This window comes from Coptis chinensis, chromosome 1 (assembly GCF_015680905.1).
Source record: "Coptis chinensis isolate HL-2020 chromosome 1, ASM1568090v1, whole genome shotgun sequence".
Classification (NCBI taxonomy): domain Eukaryota; kingdom Viridiplantae; phylum Streptophyta; class Magnoliopsida; order Ranunculales; family Ranunculaceae; genus Coptis; species Coptis chinensis.
Window position 1 is genome coordinate 70,200,464 of NC_141456.1, and position 24,817 is coordinate 70,225,280.

Sequence of the window (24,817 nt, forward strand, 5' to 3'; positions counted from 1 at the left end):
TAATTTGAATTTTGTAGTGAAATGTACTTCGAATAAAATTTTTAATATAATGCGGTTATTTTCATTGTGCGTGGTTGTTTCATATTGATCCCACCTTCCCAAATTGTTTGGGGGTGGTGTTATCTATTCCAGCATGATTTTTATATGACCCTCGTTTTAGAATTTATTCGAGTCAAGGTGAGAATATAGCCGATTAGGCATATCTATGAATAAGTGTCATGGTAGAATGAAATCTCGATAAAAATTCTATCCTAAATTCAACCTAAAAGATACTAGGTTTGTTTTAGAATCAAGAATATGAGTTGTTTCCGTTTTCGGGGTTGGAAATTTTAGTATTTCTGGAAACTGCCGTAAAAACTTTTTGGCAACTTCCCGATCCGTTTTAGCAACTTAAAACCTATATAAACTTCATTCATTCTACACTCACAACCCACACTACACCTAACTTCCATCACTCACCTTTCAATCCCACGTTTCCCATGTTTTGCCTCATTTTTCGCTCAAGCACCTTGAGCTGGCGCTGCTTTAAGAGCGCTTTCGCTCCCTACACTTTTGTCGAATTTTGTACAGGCGACTTGCACCCAAGGTGGCGTGACTTCGCTTCAAAAACACTGGAATTCCTAAATCTTCAGAGCGCACTCGCGCCCTGACTTTCGTGGACTAGAAAAATTCCAGTTTTCTGCGGGTTGTTGCCGGGACATTCGCAGCTATTCCAGAGCGTAATTTTGAGATGACATCTCCTACATTGATACGAACAGTCTTTCGAAGATTTGTTCCAAAGCACTACTTATGGTGCTTGGTTTCATGAGGCGATCACATACGTTGTTGGGAACCGCTTATGGTAAGACCTGATGCACTTTATTCTCCAACACTAGCATCTTATTTTTACGATAACTGCATTTTCTTTGAGAGACCAGATGGAGAACAAGTGTTCTCCATCAACATTGATAATGAACCAATGGAAATTACCAGGTTCTTGCTAGCATTTGTTCTTGGACTTGCTATGCCCGCTGAAATACAAGACCCATGGTGTTATTGGGTAGATAATATGTACGTCTACACTTATGAGTTTTTGCATGAGTCCTATGGGGCAAGCATTTTCCGTATCGAGGACCAAGGGGAATATAACGTCGCCTTTGGTAGCCTGTCCATGAGCATAGGAACTGTTATGTTTTGGATCATGCTAAACATTTTAGGGAATGAATTTTTTTTCTTACGTGAATGATGCCACTTGGCGTCTTCCTTGCTTTAGCCCGCGGGACGTATGTGTCATGACCTTCCCTGAACCTTGATGTCTAGTTTAGCTCGATCCCATAGCATGAGGCATAAGTACCTTCTTATGCCTGTTCTAATTTCTCGTATTATGCTATGTTTCTTTCCTGTTTTTTGTACACGTTTCACGGATTGGATTACGGTCGACACTGTACAACCCACCAATAGTATTATTCAATCTTTCCGTGCAATGACTTGGCAAGGGTGGAGGATACAACCTCATCAGGTTGCACCTTACACCCCGTCAGACCAAATGGCTCTTAATAGGTTAGCAATAATAGATGATAAATGGCGGGAAGCCTGGCAAATTATCATGGCATGGCAGCACGCGAAGGAACCTCACTTCTTTATAGAAGAGGATGAGGAAGATGATGAGTAAAGCAGGAGATAAGGTAAGTTTTAATTCTAGTTAGTGTCTGCTTATGTCCCAAGTAATTTCATTCTTGTTAACCCCATAATGGGTAGAACTCGTATAGAGTTGCGTCAGTTTTTATTTCCTATATTAGTACGTTCTAACCTTGTTTTGCAGATGTTCTTGAATTTCACGCGCTTCAATGGTATTTTTCCTACCCTCTTTATTTAAATGCTTTGAGGACAAAGCATGCTTCTTGTTTGGGGGGGGGCATAGAAACACGTGTAATTAAGGCATCTGTTAGGATATAGATAGGTATAATATGCATTTGTTTTCTAGTTAAAATTTCAAAAATTCAAAAATATAAATAAATAAGTTATGTTATACACTTAGGAATATTGGTATTGTTTCTTTCTCTATGCTCTTAATAATCTAGAAGTATTACGTAGCTTTTGCATTAGAATAATTTTTAGAAACTTAGGTTAATATGTAGGTAACAATATTTGCATCTATCTATAAATATATTACATGAGTATCGATGATTGTTAGCAGTAAGTTTCTGAAATCTAGGCTAGAGTACTTATTCTGCAAATCCTGTGAGAATATAGCCTAAAGCCTTATATGAGCGAAACATTTGAGAAATGACACAATGGAGAAGTAAAATCCGGATAGAGAAATCACACGTCCACTTGCTTAATCACTATGCCATATCCTAAGCGAGAATTTAGGCCCTCTTTGGATCGATATAAATTTAAATTCAAACCTATGAATTATTTTCGCGCTATTAAGCCCCTCGAGCCTTTCTTTAGCCTTCCATAAACCAAAATTCCTTTACCCTTTTACAAAACAAAACAAAATAAAAAAAAAAAAAAAAAAAAAAAAAAAAAAATCAACCTACCCAATCTAGAATAAGTCCGAGAATAGAATGAGAAAAAAAAGAAGAAGAAAAAACTGTGTAAACAAAAAGTTAGTTAATTGCTTGGAAAATAAAGAAAAGAAGTTTCCATCCAAAGAAAAGAAAAATAAAAATAGAAATAATATAAAACTCCAAAAATAGAATAAAAGTGAGTCAAAAGCCAAAGAAAAGAAAAAAAAAAAATATGGCTAAGGATGGAAACAAAGTATAGAAGCAAAAGAAAATAACAAGGTTTTCTCTAAGTTACATAATATGAAGACTCTATTATCTCAGACTTGTCCTTTTGAATATCCATTTCCTTCCTTCTTAGACCATCTCCTAATCCCCGCAACACCTAATAAAGACCTCTAGCTCAATTAGGAATAGGTTAGTGTGATAGTAAGTGGCAGATGTGTTTGATCGACTCCGACTTCCTTGTTGTCATTGAGATTGTAAGGTAAAGTGTGCCCACTGCACACTAGAGTAGCGAAACTTGAGTGGAAAAATCAGAGTGTTGTATCTTGACTATTATTGTGAGAACCTACTTAAGGACGTTATTCCGAGTTTCAGAAACGAACCTACTAGACATTTCATAGTATTACTCATTGTATATATGTTTATTATAGATGATTGATTATTATGCATATATTAGCTTAGGTTTCAACTTGATTACTCTATATGCATTGCTAGTGAGAGGTATAGTTAATTTAGAGCATGAATAAGGAAATAATAGTTTTATTTCTTAGTCGTTGTAGTATAGATGAAGTTTGTGAGTACCTTCACTGGAAAACTCTCACGAGGCTATAACTCGTTCACTAGGGAATTCCTAGTGGTTTAAGGCCTTGTTGCATATGGTCAATGCAATCGCACTCAGCGAAACGAGAGTAGATAGAACTCCATTTTTGGTCACTTATTCTAATTTCTCATCTTTGCTTGAGGACAAGCAAAATGCTGTTTGGGGGTGGTTTGATAAGAGCCCAAAACTGTAGTTTTAACCCTGTAACAGTCATACTTTTAGACCAAAATGCTGTTTGGGGGTGGTTTGATAAGAGCCCAAAACTGTAGTTTTAACCCTGTAACAGTCATACTTTTAGACCAATTATGTGAGTAATAATTAAGAGTTAATACTAATTACGTGTTTTTATGCATTTCAGGCTTCAAAGTCCATTATGTGCAGAAATGTGCCACTTTAGCGAGATAAAGGAGCAAAGGTCAATTGCTAAGGAGTTTTGTGATTAAAGGCCAAGATTGAAGAAGACAAAGCCTTTCTAAAGCCCGGTCAAAAGCTGAAAAGTCGACGCGGGCAAAAACAACACACAAAGTAAGCAGAAATTTTGAAGGCCGTATCTTTGGACTCAGACCTTGGAATTGGGCCTACCTTATGTCAAAACGACCGTCTCGGAAAGAGCTTTCCAATAGTTCAAGCCTTGACCCAATCAGAGGAGCAAAAGTATACGAAAAGTCTGTTGAAGCCAACTACAGCTGAAGAGGCCTTTTTGGACTGAAAGAATTGGGTTTTGGGCCTGATTCTCTGGCCCAAAACATGGCTCCAAGCCCATGCATGATTTTTGGATCTGAAAGTTTAAAAACAAAAGCTTGACTCTTTGTTAATGGTAGATAGTTAATGGTAGCTAGTTAGACCTAAAACTATAAATAATTCTAGATCTAGTTTTCATTTAATAAAATTAAGTTTAGTTTATTTTCAATTATTGTTTTAGATTAATCTTTAGAATCATTGTTCTTCATTAGTTTGATAAATAAAATAGCTAGTTTGTCAATTTCGATTCTTGTCATTTACAATTGTTTATATCTAAATTCCCATGTTACGTAGATAGTTAGGTTAGAAAATAAGTTAGGTTAGGAAGCTAATGTTAATGGAGTTTAGGATTAGAAAAAGATAGATCTAGATCTAGTTTTGAGTTTTATCCCATTAATTAATTAGTTTTCATACCTTGTTTTAATATAGATTATTGAATCATTGTTACTTTTCATTAGATTAATAAAGTTAGTTATTTTTTATAATCTAGCTTCATTTTCTATTAAACATCTATTGCAATTCATTGATGTCATTATTAGTTTAATTAAATTATTGCATGATTAGTTTCCATTGAGTTTAAATAAGCAAAGTTCAAATCTTGATATCATGTCTTGTTTGAATTCCATTGGGAATGATAGCGTAATGATTCTCGGCTAAACCTCCATTTGAGGGGGGTTGAGAAGCCTTGATGAAAGCTTGATTCCGATTATCGTAGAGTCGTCGTAATTTCCTTTCCACTCTAGAAATGATTAGTTCACCATGAGAATGGGTGTAATCGTTCACATGCTAGTTATGAATTGGTAGAAATGCCATGTGTAATTAGGGATTAGGAGTAACCATATTGTTCTGCGAAGCAGTTCAATTCGGATTACGACGATTCGTCGTTAGTAGGATTAAGTCGAGTTAAGGTGGAATCAATCCCCCTCTAACTCCTTATCATAGAATCAACGTAGCATTCTCATAGTTGTTCTAATAGTCGACTAGTTGCATCTTGTGGGTAGTTGCATCGTAGTCTAGTTGCCATTTCGTAAATCTCTCATTAGACTTTTTAGTTAAGTTTACTTATCGTAGAGAGCACACATCGTGGAAGGACTAGGAATGGAACGAATCATCTACTCCACTATATCTCATAGGATTGAGAGTAGAATCTTTGATAAAATATAGGCACATAAGATAGTTTTAGTTTACTTACGTTTTGAGTTTTATCGTTCATTTCGTAGGTAAACTAGTAATTTTATGTTTAATCAGCGACCATTTCAGAGTTAGGAATTTGCATCGTTTTTAATGCGGCATAGTATAACATATCTATTGAGCTGTCTAGATCAACCAATATGCAATGCAAATCATAATCTCCAAAAGGAAGTGTCAAAACAAGCGCACCCTCATGGGGGCTCTAGATGCTGCAACTGTTAGCCTTAGTGAAGAGGATGAGCGGATCTTTGTGGGGTACCGCATTAACCTGAGATCCTGTAGTCATCTCGCTGTTCATGATCCTCATCTGCTTGGCGATGCGCATTTGATATCGCGCATCCTTTTCAGTGATCTGTCCATTCTGTTTACTTTCTTTTCTGGAAATCATATTTATTTGGAGTCAACCATTGAGCGGTCTAGTACCTGGGGGATCCTGAACTGACGTGTTAATCTCCTCAGGATGTAATGCGTTCGCCTGTTCGTGTGCCACAAATTGCTTCAGATACCCCCTTTCATTCAGATCTTGTAGTTTATTTTTCAGGGTCCTGCGGGCTCTGTGTAGTAGGTCCTTTGGTCTCTGGTACCCAGAGAGCCTGGCTTTAGCGGAGCTGGCCATTTGAGGTAGCTTTGATTTTTAATCGAGTCTAGAACCTCATCTGGCATTTTGTTCAGAAGGGCGAAGTTTCTGTCCATCGAGGGAAGAGCTTCTTCAGTTCTTTCCACACGTGGCTTCTTCTGTGGTTTTCCATCTGCACTACTTACTACATTTTGGTATTGCCCTCTGGGCATTCATCCCTTTGATAGAGATTTGGCCCTTTGGCGATTATGATTACGGTATCTTTTCAATTTTTAAGGGGAAGAATTTACATTCCCTTCTCGGGGAAGCCCAAGAACTGTCCGACTAGTCATCTTCGTTTCCTGATGTCTGTTCAGGACATCTTCTTCCCACCCCACATGAGTTTCAACTCTGTCAAATAGTTCCTCTAAATCGCGAGGTGGTTTCCTGGAGAGAGATCCGAATAAGGCGTTGTTTTCATCCAACCCTTGTTTGAAAGCTATTATAGTAGTCTATTTGTCACAAGACTCTATTTGGATTTCCATGAACCGTTGCATGTAGGATCTCAATGCCTCTCCATCCTTTTTCTTGATGTTGAACAGTGCATTGATCTATTTTGGTTGATGCTTGTTGCATGAGTACCTGTCTATGAAGGTCCTAAATAGTTCTTCTGAGGACCTGATCTGATGCTCAGGTAATCTGTGATACCACTGGAGCATAAATCTAGACAGGGAGGCTTTGAACTTTTGACACATGACATGGTCACATCTCTTATTTTGTCCCATAGTGGCACGATACCTGAATACGTGATCAACCAGATCTGACTTGCCACTAAAGACACTGAACTTCGGTTGTCTGTACCCACGGGGATATGGCTTCCTCATCACCCGTGATGCAAAAGGAGATCTGCTTGCTCCCATTATGGCAGATTGAACAAGGGAGTCTTGCATTTTCCTCCTCTTGCTTGTCATCCGATGCATCTGACGGATCAGGTCATTCTTCTCAGTTTCCCATGCACTTTCTTTGGTAAAAGTTTCCTGTTCTGAGTTCTTTTTTGGTGTCGAGGGTTGACATCACAATCCTGGTTAGTGGACGCCAGTTCTGAGGCTGTTCCTGAGTCCTCATCTGAGTTGATGTATTCTGACTTAGATAGCTTGCGCCAAACTGGGTCCCTACGCCTTGGGTTCATAGCACGACCACTTTCCAGAGGGTTGTCATCATCGAGATCGGTGAGTGGCTCCTTCCCTATGTCAGACTGATATAGGTGCCTTAGTAGCTATAATTCTCGCTCGAGGTTGCTCCTTTGCTGTTCCAGAGCCTGCACCGCCTGGCTCGCCTGAATAGACTCTGGGTTGGTGAGGACAGCATTCTCGCCATTCTGACGTTCCTCCTGAGCGTTACTCCTGGGACCTACTCCGGGAACAACTGGTCCATCGGTGCTGGTCATAGGTCCTTGGGGGGGATCATTTGCATCTTGGAGACCAACATTCTCACCCTCTTCATGCATCTCGTGTACTTCTTCTCATATGGCGACGCTGCGTGTGGTAGCACCACCCTTTGTTTTCTTTGCTCCTGCCATCACAACAATAAGAGTTTTTAGAATAAATCAATCATTTGAAACGAATATTTACCTACTTTCGTCCCTACGGATAGCACCAAAAGATGTAGGGGAAATTCTGAGTATCCCCCGATCTTCCTCTGTGCCTTATGATCTGGAATCCTTTGTTGAATAGAGAAGGGATGAGATGATGATGAGTTCTGGGTTGAACCGTCTAACGGCTGCCTACGTATCTCCTTTGTTCTATTGGAGAATCAAACCCTATTTTGCTTAGTTCCTAAGAGTGAATCCCTATGGTTTATATAGGAAGAGCGATGAGAGTCCTAGTGTTAGGGCTGTCCTCACCGCTTGTGAGTTCCCTTCTATCTTTGGATTTTACCTTCCTATTAGGATTCCTCTTCTTATGGAAGTTTGAATCTAAACCATATCTTATGAGAGGTAAGTTTTCTTGTTGATCATAATGTCCCATCATGTATGGGAATATTATATCTAAAAGGTAACTCCTAAGATATGTCATCACGATTCCTTCCTTATCATCAAAGATCGCCATCTTTAATTTCCTTCTATTCAGGAACTGTCTATATCAGCTCCTAACGACTGGGGTAATTGTTATGTTTGAAGGCGGTCAATCATATGCTTGGCACATGTCCACTAAACACTCGTACTAAGCACGAGATCACTTATTCACAGAACTAATCCGATGGTCCTTGTCTCATTTTGGACATCTATAGTCTTAGGTTATTTACCATACACGTGTCATCTATTCAGTGACGGGAAATCCCCCCTACACACATGTTGCCCCACTTGGAATCTTTTGCACTTCGTCTAACCTGCCACGGTTCAAAGGTTAGAGCCCTTGACTAGCTAATTTATTTCGTTGCTGCACTTCGGTGCATTTCTTTTATTTCTCTGCTTACATTGTTGTAATGGCTTTGATATTTTCCCCTAAACTTTCCATGATTATTTTACTACTTCTTTGCTTACATTGTTGTCTCAAATAGGAATTTAGGCCACTCTTTGTTACATAGAAGTTTTACAAAAATAAATTTCTCGAGAAACCTTTGGGCAAATGGATACACAATAAAATAGTTGTGCAACCAAAGAGATAACATTGTAAGGTAACAATTGAAAGCTATGAAGGCATTGGTATTTGTTTGAAGTAAGTGATTGGTTTTACTACTTAAATTCATTCTAAGCTTGGAAAACTAATATTGTCTAAACTCTAAATCTCTTATTCTTATTCTTTTTCTGCATGAATACCAAGTTGTATGTAGGTTATCATTTATGCATATTTCGTTATCGTTATAAAATGTTTTTGTTTTGAATATTAGGCTATTAATTATGCTTACATGTCTATTGTATAAAATTCTATTCTTTCAAATTATAGTCACCATGGACCAACAGAGAACTGTGAAAATGCATCGACCAAGGTGCGCGGGAATAATTACGCACGAATGGTTGATGTATCTTAGGTATGTTGATTCTTTGACGTCATTTTGTTTCCTACTATAAACAACCACTTCAAAATAAAATGACTAGAAATTCCCACATAGGTCACACATTTGAAAATACTTGGTTACGTATACCAAGATGAATGCCACAAACAAACATAATAAGCACCTCATAACAAAATGTGTCGTAGGCACGGGTGATACCTAGAACTAAACATGGCAGAAACTCCTATATATACTAAACATGCCACTTATAAATTACCAATCCTATATATATATATATATATATATATATATATATATATATATATATATATAGCCAATCCTCTGAAGGATAGAGGCACGATTCTTGTGAGCCACATTCTAGGAAACCTGATGAATCCAAACCATCAATTTGTAGCCAATCCTACGGACATAGTTTATTCTAAATTACCAAAATGAAATAAACGAAATTTCAGAAAAAAAAATTTTGCGAAACAAAAAAACGAAATAAACAAAAAATCGATCGAACCTTCTTCTCTAAAATTAGATTGAGAATTTTTCTCTGGAACACTCTTCTCTCCAAAATTCGGTGACTATCACGAGTGGGTTCTCTCTTTCGACTGTGTGCTTCTTTCGTTCGAGGTAATTTCTCTATTTCCCATTGCCACATCGACTTCTCTATTAATGTATTGTTTTCACAAGATCGGCATATTTTTCATTTTTCATATACTTTGATCTGATGGACTCAATTTCCTTTGCATGGCCAACGACACTTTTGGAAGTTAGTATCATCTTAATTGTTGTCAAGTTTTTTTAAATTTAATTTTGTTTTATTTAATTAGGGTTTTATATGATATGGGAATTTGGTGTTAATTTTGAATTTTGAGGATCTTAATGTTATGGAGTTTTTAATTGGGAAATTAAAGCGTATGTATCAGTTGAATTTTGTGTTGTAATGTTTTAGTTTGGATTTTTGTTACTGTAGATGGAAAGAACTCTGTGCAATAGGTGTGGTGATAACACTCATTCATCAGAGAAATGTTGTTGGTTGTCTACCCCTTGTTGCATTCGAAAATGTCGTGGAAGTAGGATCCTGAAACAGTCGAGCCAAATCCAATCTCTTGGGAAATAATTTTTGACCTATCACGTTTGCGGAGACTTCCAATGGTTGGAAGACACGAGAGCATCGTCATTAGTACCTCTGGAGAATCAAAGATGCAGGCAGCTGAATTGCGCGGGGTTTAGAAAGGTTAACACAACTATGAAGAAAAATGATAATAAAGGCAGAAAATTCTTGAATTGCACCGAGTGTGGGAAGGATTTTGAATGGTTGGATACGTTGTTAGCTTTGTTAAGGCGCAACATTGAGTTGGCAGCGAGTTCAAGCTCTTCCATAGCCACCTCTTCCGCGTCTTCAAAAAAAGATAAAAAAGTCAAAATTACAATTGAAATTGACGACGATGGTTTGTCGAAAAAATTCGAGCTTCATTGTAAAATTAGATGAGTGGTTGATTTCAAGTTCTTTGTATTGCGTTTTTTTGTGAACTTGTGGTGAATGTAATTATGCTGGTTATGATGTAATAAGGGAGTTATTGAATTTGACTCTTGGATTCTTCTATGTAACAAGGCTTTGTATGCATTTTCATTGGTGGCTTTGTATGCTTTGTATGCATCACTAACTATTTGTGTTTATGGAGGTGCTCACTAGCTTGTGGAGGTGCTCATGTCATTGCTTTGAGTAGAGAAGATGGAAAAGTATTAATTTGGGGTAGAGGAACAAGTGGACAATTGGGTCATGGAGATAACGCTTGCTCATTGCTTAATTTACTGTGTTTCTTTGTTTTTTTGTATAACACTTGTGTTTAATGGACTTGGGTGTTTTTTTGTGTTTTAGATACTAAAAGAGTTTTTACTTGTGGAGATGGAACATTTGGGCAACTTGGGCATGGAGATTTTCAATCATAGTGTTTACCTATTTAAGTTGTGTATTTCAGGTTTAGGCATATATGTTGAACAGATAACCTGTGGAATGCGTCGTACACTTGTTTTACTTAAAAGTAAACATCTAGTTATTAATATTTCCTTTGTTGAGTGATAACAATTAGCATGGCCCATCTTGCACCCTTTTGATCTTGTTTTACAGAATTTTTGCCCTTTGTATAGTTAGACTATTTCAAAAGACTTGTTACATTTGCATTACTTGAATACCTTAAAAGTCATGACGATGGTTTTTAGTCTCTTTCTTTTCCTTTTCTCGCTAACCCCTGAATCTTGTTTCTATTGTATCAGGACTGAGAAAGATATTACTCCCATTGGTGAGCTTCGTCATTATGGTGTGGTGAAGGAAGACTATCTACTGATCAAGTATCTGCTGATCCCATTGTGAAGGAAGACTATCTGATCAGCTACAGCTATACTCAGTCGATATAAGAGCTACCATAAGTCCATTATGACTAGCCTCCATCTCCAACAGAAAAAAAAAAAAAAAAAAAAAAAAAAAACTAAACTAAACTAAACTCTGCAACAAAAAAAAAAACTAGCCTCCATCTCTAACAATGACTAAGCAACCAAAGAAGGCAGGTATCATCGAGAAATATGGTACCCGTTATGGTGCAAGTTTGTGAAAGCAGATTAAGAAGATGGAAGTTAGTCATGATGCAAAGTACTTCTGCGAGTTTTGCGGCAAATATGTTGTGAAGAGAAAGGTTGTTGGAATCTGGGGTTGCAAGGAGTACAATCCGACCAGTGATGTAATTGTCAGGAGTACAATCCGAAGGTTGAGGGAGCAGACAGAGGGATAAATCTTATTGGACCATTTGGTTACACTATGAATTGAGATTCCTTGTTTTAATTAGTTTTGCTCTGTTGTTTTGGGATGCTATTAGACTAGCTTGATTTAGCCGATTACCAGACTTGCAGATAAAGTAAAAGTGTTATTTTGTTAAAGATCATTGATATAATCCTATTGAACTGTTGTTGGTGGGTATTAATTGTAAGAGTTGTTTTTTAGATTATTTGACATGTGGTAAGTCATTTTACTGGTGATAGAGTTTTATATTGTTTCCTATTATTCTGAATATGGATTTGAATGTTTTAAGATTATTCAGGAGGCACATCATTGTATGATGTCATGATGTTCTGCAGACTTTGGAAGGTTACACCGTGTGCTTTTTCATGAAGTGCTATATGGATAGACTCATTTGATTTAACCATAGTGTGAATGATTCACCTATTGGTTTTAGTTCAGCTTCACATCCACAATGAACTTCTCAGACTTTAGTTCTGACAGGGGCAAAGATTTCTGACAGAAAAAATGAACTTCACAGAAAAAATGAACATTTATGATAGGTTCCAAAATGAACTTCACATAACAAAGCCTTCTGAGAGGTTCCAAAATGAACTTAACAGAACAAAGTTCTGACAGGTTCCATTTAACATAAGGGGCCCCTTAACATAAACATGACTCTGAGACCAGAAAGAATACCATTGTGAAGGATAATGATAAGTACCCAAAATTGTGTTTTAAACCCCGCAGAGACATTACATTTGGGTCAATTATGTGTTTAATAAATGTAAATTAATTGTATTTTTATGTTTTCACAGGTTTCGATAGTCAACGATAAAATACACACAGAACCTGCGTTTTAGCATGAAATACAACCGAATAAAGCTTGAACTTGAAATCTTCAGTATCAGCTCATTTAAAGCTCATGGACTCAGAGAACCATGAAACAAGTTGAAGAATCCAAACTTGAGTTCCTGAGCTAGCCGAAGGAGTCATGTTCGGGTCAAGACTTGGTCAAACTGACTTGTAACAGTCCGAAAATTAGGAGAAAGTTCAAATGGTGACATCTTCCGTCTCCTAACTCCGATTGAAGCATATGACCTGTCAAAATGATCAGCGCAGAAAACTCTACACAACGGTATATTGCTTTTACAAAATGGGCGTATGGTTTGAAATCAGAGATAAAGCCAAGCACGTCACTATTCATCGAAGACGACGTAGATATTTTAGATATTTTATTATTTAACTTTTTGTAAAGTCAAAAGATGAATAGTTCCGAATAGTGTCAAATAATGTTGAATAGTGTCAAATAGTGATTACTATTCCTTAAAGTCAAAAAGTTGAATAGTGATCAAATCTCAGTCGTTGGATCAGATTTCTGAGATTCGATCACGACCGTCCATTCAACTATAAATAGAAGGGTCTAGTTTTAGTTTTTTCCGATGGAATGGTTAGCATTCCATCATTAGGAGTAGAGTAGTTTTACTGCTTTCCTAGTGTAATGAAGAATTTAATTTCCAGTTTTTAATTAAAATATTTTTAATTCAGTTTTATTTTCTATTAATTAGAATAAAACTTTAGTTATGTGATCTCAGAGCAGAAACTCTGCCCGAGTGAGAATTATATCCGTTTGGGGAGTTAATAAAACTCATGTGAGGGAAAAACAATTGTTGTTGGTTTGGTAGGTTATTAGGAAGAACAACTAGCTCTACATCCTATCCCAAAATGATAGTTGGTGTAGTGTCTAGTTAGGAATCAAAGCAATGAGCTTAGAGATAAGTCATTGCTTAGTTCCACTTGCTAGCATGTGTGAGCTCTTAAGTGAGCCATACATGCTAGGGATCAAGTTTTCTTCCATATTAGACTTGTCTATGAGTTCTAGGAAGAATAAAATGAACTTATCAAACAACAAAACTTATTAAAATCATTGAGATGAAATATTTTGCAATTTTATTGAAATGTGAACGAAATGACAAACCCGACCGCTGTTTTACAAATAGATCAGATAACAGCTCTTAATCTAGCGCGCAAAATAGAATTTTTATATCTTGACCTACCTAAGGCAGTTTAAGCTAAAACATCCAAATCAGATTCCAAAATTTGAAAATCTATCAAAACATATTCAAATTCTAATCTAACACACAATACTAGCATGCAAATCAACAAACAAACAAACAAACAGTCATGGATTAAGCTAAAAATGTAAAAATGAAGAAAATCTATACAAGTGAAAAATGAACTCACCCCATTAAAATTAACACCAAGATGAATACTAAGCTCCATGAAAAGCTCACCAAGGGAATTTTATCAATATTCTCAAAGCCCATGGGCCTTAAGAATACACAAGATCTTTCTACCAGTGACACTTATGACCTGAGTAATACCGTGAGAATCACATAGAGACAATTTTCAAAAAGAATGAGTACTAACAGCTAACAGTTTCAAGCTAACAGAAATATCGATTTCAAGCTAACAGCTAATAGTTTCAAGCGCAAACACAAGATTTCATTGCCTTAAACAAACAATGAACTACAAAAGAGAAACACAAGCTCCAACAATCAACAGTCTAATATAGAAAATACAAGCTTCAATCATATTCATCATCATTTGTGTCCTCGTCTTCGTTCTCCTCCCCATCCTCGCCTTCATTCTCCTCATCGTCGTCGTCTTCGTCCTCTAACTCTACATCCAATACTGTAAAGCAAAAAGAATGGAAAACGTAAAGTTTTAAAGGCAATTACGTAAGATAGGATACTACGAATTAAGCTTAAGGAAACAATATTATACTTACTTGGGCCCTTTTTTCTGTTTGGATTTTTAGGACAATTTCGTCTGTCATGGTTAACACCAACTTTGTTACACCATGTACATCTCCTCTCTATCTTTGCTTTGGATTTTGTGTATGCTTGTTCAAGACCCCCTTTTATTCTACCACTGTAGTTTTCTTATAAATCTTCATGACTTTTTTTCTTCCTTTTGTTTGAGAGATGTTAGGATTCAAAAGTAAAACTTGGGATGGGTAGTCAAGTGGCGGTGCTGAACTATCAGCAATGGTGCATAAATTAACAACATAAACACCAGGGTCAACTTCCTTCTGTTTCTTGAGCTCCACTGACAGTTCTTGTAGTCTTTGCAGCATTAATTGGTAAGCCCAATCAGTTTCCACAGCTTCATAAACCAATTGATTAGCAACCATTTGAAGTTGAGTAGTTCTCAGTACCTCAGAGTTCTCATGGCCACTTACCAGTCCATGGTCATACTCAGCTCTATACTTATTTGCCCCTTTCATCCACTTCTTAAGAATAAAGTGCTCGGGAATCTCAATATCATGACTCTGAAATACCTTTATGAGGTGTCCACAAGGTATCCCCAGAAACTCAAAAGTTTTGAATTCACAATTACCTTCTTTTGTCACTGGGATTGAACTTCACCTTCCATTCACGCTCATCACCTGTAACTCGCGACTTATAAGTGTAGGTTCTGTTACCGTCAGTACCTTTTTCATCATCATGTAGGACATACTCAATTTCAGCTAACTTGAATTCTTGCTTGAACCTATCATACGCATTCCTTGTATATACACTTGCTGCACTCTTCAAGAGAAAAGAGTTACCACCTACAATCCAATTCGAGTGTTCAGTAATATAATCATCTTTTTTTTCTCTTTCAACAATCCTCATCAAACACTTATCATTCTTTACTACAAACTCTCTAAGAGTTGTCATAGATGTGAAAAAGTTCTTGTAAACAGAATTCATGCTTTCAGAACACCCGGTAGTCGAAGTGCCAGCATAAAAAGTATCCAAGTGATAAACTAGAGCCCATTTGTGTCGAATCTTGTACATCTCTTAAAGCCATTCATTCTCCTCCAAATTAAAACTAGACATCAATTCTGCCCACCTCCTTTCAAACACATCAGGAATAAATATTTGCCGAATACAATTCTTGAATTCTTTTTTGAATTTTGATTTCCTATAATAATAATTTGGAAGTTTTTCAGGGAACTTCTTCATAATGTGCCATAGGCAGAATCTGTGTCGAGCATTTGGGAATACCGTACCAACAACTAGAGTCATAGCTCTATCTTGATCTGTGATAATTGCAGATAGGGCACGTCCGCCCATAGCTCCACTGAAAAGAATCTTCTGTTTCATCCAGAAGCAGTGCACAACCAAATTGGATTGATTGCATATGGTGGTTAACTCCAGTAAATGGGGCGAATGGAATTTCATATACATTCTTATGATATGTGGTGTCAAAGAAAACCACGTCACAAAAATATTGAAACTGTGTACGCGACCGACCATCTACCCAAAAAAAATTAATGGTCCTTGCTTCATGATCTATCTGTATTGCATAAAAGAAATTAGGATCCTCTATACTTTTCTTCTTGAAAAAATGAAGCACCGCGGTAGCATCACCTCTCACCGGTTTTTTGTATTCTTTCGAGGGGCCCAAATGGTTCCAACAATCCCTATCATCAAAACCAGTTTGTACTCCATCAAGTATATCAACAACTTTATTCACAGGTACACCACCGTCACAAAATGAGTCAATCAACATCTTAGCTACAGCAAGCATATTTATATTAATAGGCATACGCATCCTTTTTGCCGAACTAACCAGGTTGTGATTGTGCTCGCAACCTAATTTCACCACTTTCCATATTCCACTATTTTGTTGCTTTGTCACTGATAAGAGCCCAAAACTGTAGTTTTAACCCCTTAATAATACTACTTTTAGACCAATTATGCGAGTAATAAATAAGAGTTAATGCTAATTACGTGCTTTTATGTATTTCAGGCATGGAACTCAATTATGTGAAGAAACATGCCATTTTGGCGATATAAAGGAGCAAAGGGTTGGTTGCTAAGAAGTTCGGTGATAAAGGCCAAGATTGAAGGAGACAAAGCTTTTATAAAGCCCGGTCAAAAGCTGAAAAGTTAATACGGGCAGAAACAGTGCACAAGTTAGCAGAATTTCTGAAGACCATATCTTTGGACTCATGCCTCGGATTTGGGCCTACCTTACGTCAAAACGACCGGCTCGGAAAGAACTTTCTAATGATCTAAGCATTGACCCAATCAGAGGAGCAAAAGTGGACGAAAAGTCTGCTGAAGTCAAAGTCAGCTAAACGAGCTCTATGGACTGGAGAAATTAGGCTTTGGGCTCGATTTTCCGGCCCAAAACATGGCTCCTCAGCCCATGCATGAAATTTTGGATCTGTTCTCCTCCTTTACATAAAACAAGACTTAGCTCTTAAGAAATATATAGTTAGAGAATCTAGAATAGAAAGTAGCCATTAAAATAGCTTGTAGATCTAGTTTTTGAATTCAATTAGTTAAATTAATTAGTTTCATACACTGTTTTAGATTAATTCTTTGAATCATAGTTCTTCATTGATTAGATAAATAAAATAGTTATTTCTTGTTCATTTCGATTTTGTCATTTAAAATTGTTAGATCTAATTTCAGTTGTTGTTATTCAATTCTTAGTTATTAATTTAGAATTCAATTATTGTTTAGTTAAATTTAATAAAGTTATAATCTTTATATTACATCTAGTTTTAATTCACATCGAAGTATAATTCCCACCATTGCTCTCATTAGACTTTGAATAGATTAGTCAATCTAGGAAACTTGAATGCTAAAGAACTAAGAGTGGAACGAACTTTTTACTCCACTCTATTTCGATAGAATTGAGAGTATAGAAATCTTTGATAGCAACGTGTAATTAAGTTTAGTTTCACTTGCGTTTTGAGTTTCATCGTTCATTTCGTAGGTAAATTATTCAATTTTACGTTTATCAGTCACCCTCATTGAAGCAAGGCACCTACATTTAACTGTATTTGTGTTTCTTTTTTCTCACTTCTTTCTCAGTTCCATCCACATTCTTATTTTTGCCTCCTCGATCTCTTTAAACCCCAAATCGCTCACAAGTCATTTGACAACTACTAACTTCATCCGAACGAGAAAATGATTTTTCAGAGCTTCGAATTACAGGTCTAAATCCAAATGATTTTCCGTAATCTATATAGAATTGTTTTGCAGCCTCAAGAGTTTCAAAACACATTCCCAAACATGGTGGCTTAACAATTTCCACTTCCACTTCAAACTCCGGAGGTTGAATAGAGGAAGAAAATGTCGCAGAAGGCTTGGGTAACGCAAATAAATGTGTCCACGTCAAAAAAAAACAAAAAAACTAACACGGTACAATAATACAGTATTGAATTAGTTGGTAGAAATCGAAAATAAAATTGAAACATTAGCTCACCTGAACCATATTCTTCCTGCTCTCCAACTTCATCAATCAATATGGAGTCGTCCATTCCTACAAATAACTCATGCAAAATGTTCCATTAGCCAACCACAATCAATAAAATTACCCAATTAAAAACTCCATAACATTCAGTTCCTCAAAATTCAAAATTAACACCAAATTCCAATATCATATCATATAAAAGCCCAATTAAAAAAACAATGTTGTAAAATCCATATATTTCAATTAAATTTCTTGACAAAAAATCCTTAGATATAGATAAAACTAAAATGTTAGTTTTACCTATGCATAAATGATGAAACTCAAACGCAAGTAAAACTAAAACTAAACTTGTGTCTATAAATTGTTTATCAAAGATTTCTACCTCGATTCTATCGAAATAAAGTTGGAGTAAAAGATTCGTTCCACTCCTAGTTCTTTAGAATTCACTTGGTCGGATGGGGTGTAAAGAGCAACCTGATGAGGTTGTATCCTCCACCCTGGCCAAGTCATTGCACGGAAAGATCGAATAATACAATTGGTGGGTCTCACAATGTCGAATAATACACTTCAATTAGTTTTTCTTAGTTGCATAATAGAATTACAATTCTTGAAGTTACAAATGTTTTACAAAGATGTGGTCGAACACATTGTGAGAAGGCCAGAACAAACCACATTTGTAAGACCTAAGCAAGTGAAAAAAGACACTGAAAAGATCAGACAACATTGCTCATGGGCATAGATATTACAAAAACCACATCAGAAAGCCGTAACTGAAACGCCGTAAACTTATATCCCGAAGGCAGCGCTATCGTTCATGAAAGCAAAAATATTTTTCTCACGACCCATTCAATTTCTATTCTCTTTTCCTGATCACAAAAGGATTGCTCATGGTATAATTAAAGTAGATTATCAACTATTAAGTCTTAAAAAAATCTCAATGCAGCGGATCTCACAAGTTAACTGCACATATACCACTCATAACTCTTTCCCTTCATTTAAGTCTTTGAAAAAATTAGATTCCTAATCCATGGGGTATGCGTAAAATTCAGTTTCATAAGTGTTACTTTTGTTTGCACATAGGGCACTAAACGCAGCTTATTAGAATTTCGGAGTGATTCATAAGTTTTTAATTATAGCTAACCTGAAATTATAGAGTGCAAATTCAAACACTGAATGGTTCACGTCGATAATGCTCGTCAAAGACAACAGAGGCGCGTAGCGCAAGGGATCTATTTTGTTCAGTTCCATCCATCCATAATGATAGACGGGAAAACGATAGTTTTACTCACGAATGAATGATGAAACTTAAACGCAAGTAAAACTAAAACTATTTTTGTGTCTAATTTATCAAAGTTTCTACTCTCGATTCAATCGAAATAGAGTTGGAGTAGAAGATTCGTTCCACCCCTAGTTCTTTAGTATTCAATGTTTTCTACGACTATCGGTCTATCCAAAGTTAATGAGAGATTTACGAATTTATACTATAATGCAAATTATACTAACAAGATATGAATTTCTACGACTACGGAATACTAAATTGATACTAGATAAAAAAAATTAGGGGGGATTGATTCCACCTTAACTCAACTTAATTTACTAACGAAGAATCATCATAATCCGAATTGAACTGCTTCCGCATACAATTGGTTCTTCCTAATCCCTAGTTGTTCATGGTAATCTCTACTAACTAACATCTGGTATGTGAAACAATCAAACCCATTCTCATGGTGAACTAATCGTTTCTAGAATAGAATGGAAATTACAACTACTCTACACTAACAAAAATCAAGCTTCATCAAGGTTTCTTCAACCCCCTCTAATGGAGGTTTAGCCTAGAATCATTATGCTATCATTTCCCAATAAAATTAAACAAGACATAATATAAAGATTGCAAATTTACTTATTTCAATTCAAATGGAAATCTAATTATGCAAGAATTGATTGAAACTAACAATGATAATAACTAAATCTAGGAATCAAAACTATAATGATTAATGAAATGAAACTATATTATGAAGAACAAACTACTTTATTGATCTAATAATTAAATAACAATTGATTTAAATACTAAATTAAAACAAGGTATGAAAACTAATTAATGGAAAGAAAACTAGATCTAGCACTATGCTCTAATGGCTACTTTCTACCCTAAGCTAATTATTACTTAAGAGTTAAGTCTTGTGTGTTGAAATGGAGGAGACCAGATCCACATTTTCGTGCATGGGCTTAGGAGCCATGTTTCGAGCAGAAAAATCGAGCCCAAAACCCAATTTCTTCAGTCCACATAGGCCTTTTCAGCTGGATTTGACTTCCACAGATTTTTCGTCCACTTCTGTTCATCTGATTCGGTCAAGGCTTGGACCATTGGAAAGATGATTCCAATCCGGTCGTTTTGACATAAGGTAGGCCCAATTCTGAAGTATGAGCCCAAAGATACAGTCTTCGAAAGTTCTGCTGACTTTTGTGTGTTGTTTCTGCCCGCGTTGACTTTGACTTTTCAGCCTTGACCGACCTTTACAAAGGCTTTTTCTCTTTGAATCTTGGCCTTTAATCACAGAACTTCTTAGTAAACAACCCTTTCTCCTCTATATCGCCAAACTGACTTCAATGCCTTAAATACATAAAAACATGTAATCAGCATTAACTCTTATTTATTACTCGCATAATTGGTCTAAAAGTATTATTGTTAAGAGGTTAAAACTACAGTTTTGGGCTCTTATCAAACCACCCAAACAGCATTTTGCTTGTCCTCAAGCAAATATGAAAAATTAGAATAAGTGACCAAAAATGGAGTTCTAACTACTCTCGTTTCGCCGAGTGCGATTGCATTGACCATATGCAACAAGGCCTTAAACCACTAGGAATTCCCTAGTGGACGAGTTATAGCCTCGTGAGAGTTTTCTAGTGAAGGTACTCACAAACTTCATCTATACTACAACGACTAAGAAATAAACTATTGTTTCCTTATCTATGTCTCAATTATCTATACATCTCACTAGCAATGAATACAGAATAATCAAGTCGAAACCTAAACTAATATATGCATAATAATCAATCATCTACGAATAAATATATATACAATGAGAATACTATGAAATGCACTAGCAGGTCCGTTTCTGAAAACTCGGAATAGCGTCCTTAAGTAGGTCCTCACATAAATGTCAAGACAAAAACCACTCTGATTTTTCCGCTCAAGTTTCGCTACTCTAGTGTGCAGTGGGCACACATTACCTTATAATCTCAATGATACACAAGGAAGCCGGAGTCGATCAAACACATCTGCCACTTACTATCACACTAACATATTCCTAATTGAGCTAGAGGTCTTTATTAGGTGTTGCGGGGATTAGGAGATGGTTTAAGAATGAAGGAAATGGGCATTCAAAAAGGACAAGTCTGAGATAATAAAGTCTTCATGTTATGTAACTAGAGAAAACCTTATTCTTTACTTTTGCTTCTACACTTTGTTTCCATTCTTAGCCATATTTTTTCTTTTTTCTTTGGCTTTTGACTCCTTTGATTCTATTTTTTTTTTGGAGTTCTAACACTTTATTTTCTTTTATTTTTTTTATTTGGATGGAAACTTTCTTTTCTTATCTGAAGCGACTAACAAATTCTTGATTTCAAAGGTCTTTCTCTTTTCTATTCTTCATCTCTATTCTCATACTCATTCAAAGAATGGATAGGCTGATTTTTTTTTTTTATTTTGTTTTATTTTTGTAATAGGGTAAAGGATTTGCGGTTTATGAAAGGCTAAAGAAAGGCTCAAAGGGGCGACTAACGGAAAATAATTTCATAGGTTTGAATTTGTTGCTATATCGATCCAAATAGGGCCTAAATTCTCGCTTAGGATATGGTATTGTGATCAAGCAAGTGGACGTGTGATTTCTCTATCCGGATTTTACTTCTTCCTTATGTCATTTCTCAAATGTTTCACTCATATAAGGCTTTAGGCTATATTCTCACAGGATTTGTAAAATAAGTACTCTAGCCTAGATTTCACAAACTTACTGCCAACAATCATAGATACTCATGTAACTTATTTATAGATAGATGCAAAGATTATTACCTACATAGTAACCTAAGTTTCTAAAAACTATTCTAATACAAAAGCTACGTGAGACTTCTAGATTATTGAGAGCATAGAGAAAGAAAACAATACCAATATTCCTAAGTGTTAGCATAAACTTTTTATTTATATTTTTAAAAAATTTGAATTTTTAACTAGAAAACATGTGCATATTATACATATCTATATCCTAACATATACCTTAATTACACGTGTTTCTATGCCCCCCCCCCAAACAAGAAGCATGCTTTGTCTTCAAAGTACTTAAATAAATAGGGTAGAGAAATACCATGGAAACGCGTGAAATTCTGGAACATACTAATATAGAAAAAGAAGAACAGACGCAACTCTATATGAGTTCCACCTGTTATGGGGTTAACAAGAATCAAATTGCTTGGGACATAAGCAGACACTAACTGAAACTAAAAACTTACCTTAACTCCTGCGTCTAAGCATTATCCTCCTCATCTTCCTCTCCAAAGAGGTGAGGTTCCTTCGTATCCTGCCATGCCATAATAATTTGTCAGGCTTCACGCCACTTATCGTCTACTATAGCTAACATGTCAAGCACCACTTGGTCGGATGAGGTGTAAGGTGCAACCAGATGAGGTTGTATCCTCCACCCTTGCCAAGTCATTACACGGAACGATCGAATAATACAATTGGTGGGTCTTACAATGTCGACCCCAACCCAATTCGTGAAACGGGCACAAAAAACAAGGAAGAAACATATCATAATTAAAACAGGCATAAGAAGGTACCTATGCCTCTTGCTATAGGCTCGGACTAAACTAGACATTAGGGTCTGGGGAATATCATAGAGTGTACATCCCCCAGCTAAAGCAAGGAAAATATCACAAGTTTCGTCATTCACAGAAGAATAACGTCATTCCCCTCTAATGTTTAGCATGATCCAAAACATAACAGTGCCCACGTTCATAGACAGGCTACCAAGGGCGACGTTATAATCCCCTTGGTCCTCTATCCAAAAGATTCCTACCCCGTAATGCTCATGCAAATCCTCGTAGTTATACATGTATATATTATCTACCAAATAGGCCCATGAATCTTGTATTTCAGCGGGCATAACAAGTCCAAAAACAGAGGCTAGCAAGAACCTGGAAATTTCCATCAGTTCATCCCCGATGGTGATGGAGAACACTTGCTCTCCATCTGGTCTATCAAAGAACTTACAATTATCATAAAAATAAGATATAAGTGCGGGAGAATAAAGTTCATCAGGACTTACCAATAGCGGCTCCCAGCATGCTAGAATGATCACTTCGCAAAACCACGCACCATAGGTGTCACTTTTGAACAAGTCTTCAAAAGACTGTTCCGGTATGATACGAGGTGATGTCATCACCAAACTACTTGCTGGAACAGCTGCAAAGGATCCTGGAACAACCCACAAAAAATCGATATTTTTTGTGCCCACGGGGGTTAGGGCGCGGGGGGCGCTCAAGCTATGCCTGGGTAGGGTGCGGGTTGCGCCTTGGTGAATTTCAAGTTCTAGGCACTTAGGTGCAGGGCGCGCTCACTTTTTGCCTGGGATGGGTGCGGGTCTCGCTCAAGAGGAAAACTGGAATTCCAAGTGTTTTTGAAGCAGTCGCTTCCATCTGAAGCCGCCAGTCGCCTGAGGTGTCTTTGAAATCTTGAAGTGAGAAGGAAAAAGAAGGAAAACGTAGGAGTGAAAGGTGAAAGATGTGAGGTATGTGTGAAGAATGAATGAAGTTTATATAGGTTTGAGTTTCCAAAACGAATCGGGAAGTTTCCAAAAAGTTTTAAGGCAATTGCCGGAAACAAAAATTTCAAAAACCGGAAACAGAAACAACCCATATTCTTGATTCTATTATAAACCTAATATCTCTTAGACTGAATCTAGAATAGTAACTTCTAAACTCTTATAGATTTCATCCTACCACCACATCTAATCCTAGGCATGCCAATATCGGCAATATTCTCAACCATCACTCCAAAACAACTTCTAAAATGGAGGATCATATAACAAATCATGCTATAGTAAATAATACCACCCCCAAACAATTTGGGAAAGTGGGATTAACAATAAAAACAACGCACAATTTGAAAAGAACCATATTATACTAAAATTGAAATTCGTACAACATTTAACTACCAAATTCAAATTTAACTACGGAATCAAAAATTAACATCCGAACTAAATAAAAACAAATACAAAATAACATCAACGCATAATATCCCTAAAGAACGCGCTGCTGGTAGTGGATGGCACATGGGAAGGAGATGACTCTTGAGCTCCCGATGGGCCAGAGCCATCCGTCCTTCGGCGACGACGCTCGTGCCTCACAGACGCCTCCTCAGAAGAAGAACCCCTGTGGGGTGGGTAGTGGTCAAGCATATCTACACAGAACTTTCGCTGAGCTTCCATCTCGGCCTTTATCTCCTCCCAACGCTCATCCTCGCGCTGGGCACGAGCCTCGAAGTTATGATGCATGGTAGCCGGCCGAGTCTGGAGATCTTCACAAATAGTATTGAGGGAACGCATGCCACAATGAAGCACCGACATGCATTCTGCATCAGAGGTACACCTCTCCAAGGCATCGGCATCAAGACATGTCATGTCCTCCTCATCCTCCGCGTCATCCTCCAACTCATCCTTTTTAACTACCCTCTCTTCAGGCAACCTCCACGTTTTTTGGATACACTCCGTATAAATAGTAGGATTTTTGTGCTCTTTCAGCCAAATCCTATCAGACATCGAAGTCGCTCTCAAGGTCATCATGATCTTCGTTATCAAAACAGGGAGAGGTGCAATGTTTTCCCGACTCCTCTAATCATAGTAATCAAAAACTCGAGAATACAGAATTCATACTTCTGCTCCTGGAGTATCCATAGAACATGAAGGCAGTTCAGACTGATGTCACTA

General features: G+C 36.8%; 2 protein-coding genes across 2 annotated transcripts; both read right to left on the reverse strand.

Moving 5' to 3' along the window:
* Positions 1-14,166: 14,166 nt before the first annotated feature.
* On the reverse strand, positions 14,167-15,424 carry LOC147525084 (protein FAR1-RELATED SEQUENCE 5-like). Its single transcript, XM_086578010.1, has 3 exons — positions 15,011-15,424; positions 14,658-14,922; positions 14,167-14,273 (listed from the first exon to the last, which is right to left on the reverse strand). Exons 1-3 carry the CDS (start codon positions 15,422-15,424, stop codon positions 14,167-14,169), a joined length of 786 nt encoding a protein of 261 aa, XP_086434136.1.
* Positions 15,425-15,427: 3 nt separating this feature from the next.
* On the reverse strand, positions 15,428-17,907 carry LOC147525085 (protein FAR-RED IMPAIRED RESPONSE 1-like). The gene is made up of 3 exons (XM_086578020.1): positions 17,853-17,907; positions 16,008-16,147; positions 15,428-15,724 (listed from the first exon to the last, which is right to left on the reverse strand). The coding sequence occupies exons 1-3, from the start codon at positions 17,905-17,907 to the stop codon at positions 15,428-15,430; spliced, it is 492 nt and encodes a 163-aa protein (XP_086434146.1).
* Positions 17,908-24,817: the final 6,910 nt, after the last annotated feature.

Bases quoted from the DNA above. Each gene is read 5' to 3' on its own strand.
- LOC147525084 (XM_086578010.1), bottom strand. From the start codon at position 15,424: ATGTACAAGATTCGACACAAATGGGCTCTAGTTTATCACTTGGATACT. The intron at 14,923-15,010 runs GTGAAGTTCAAT...CACCTCATAAAG, and splicing joins GTGATGAGCGTGAATGGAAG to GTATTTCAGAGTCATGATAT. The intron at 14,274-14,657 runs GTGTTTATGTTG...TTTGCTTTACAG, and splicing joins ACAGAAGGAAGTTGACCCTG to TATTGGATGTAGAGTTAGAG.
- LOC147525085 (XM_086578020.1), bottom strand. From the start codon at position 17,907: ATGGACGACTCCATATTGATTGATGAAGTTGGAGAGCAGGAAGAATAT. The intron at 16,148-17,852 runs GTGAGCTAATGT...TGCTTGCTGTAG, and splicing joins GCAGGAAGAATATGGTTCAG to CTAAGATGTTGATTGACTCA. The intron at 15,725-16,007 runs GTGAGAGGTGAT...TGGATGAAACAG, and splicing joins CGAAAGAATACAAAAAACCG to AAGATTCTTTTCAGTGGAGC.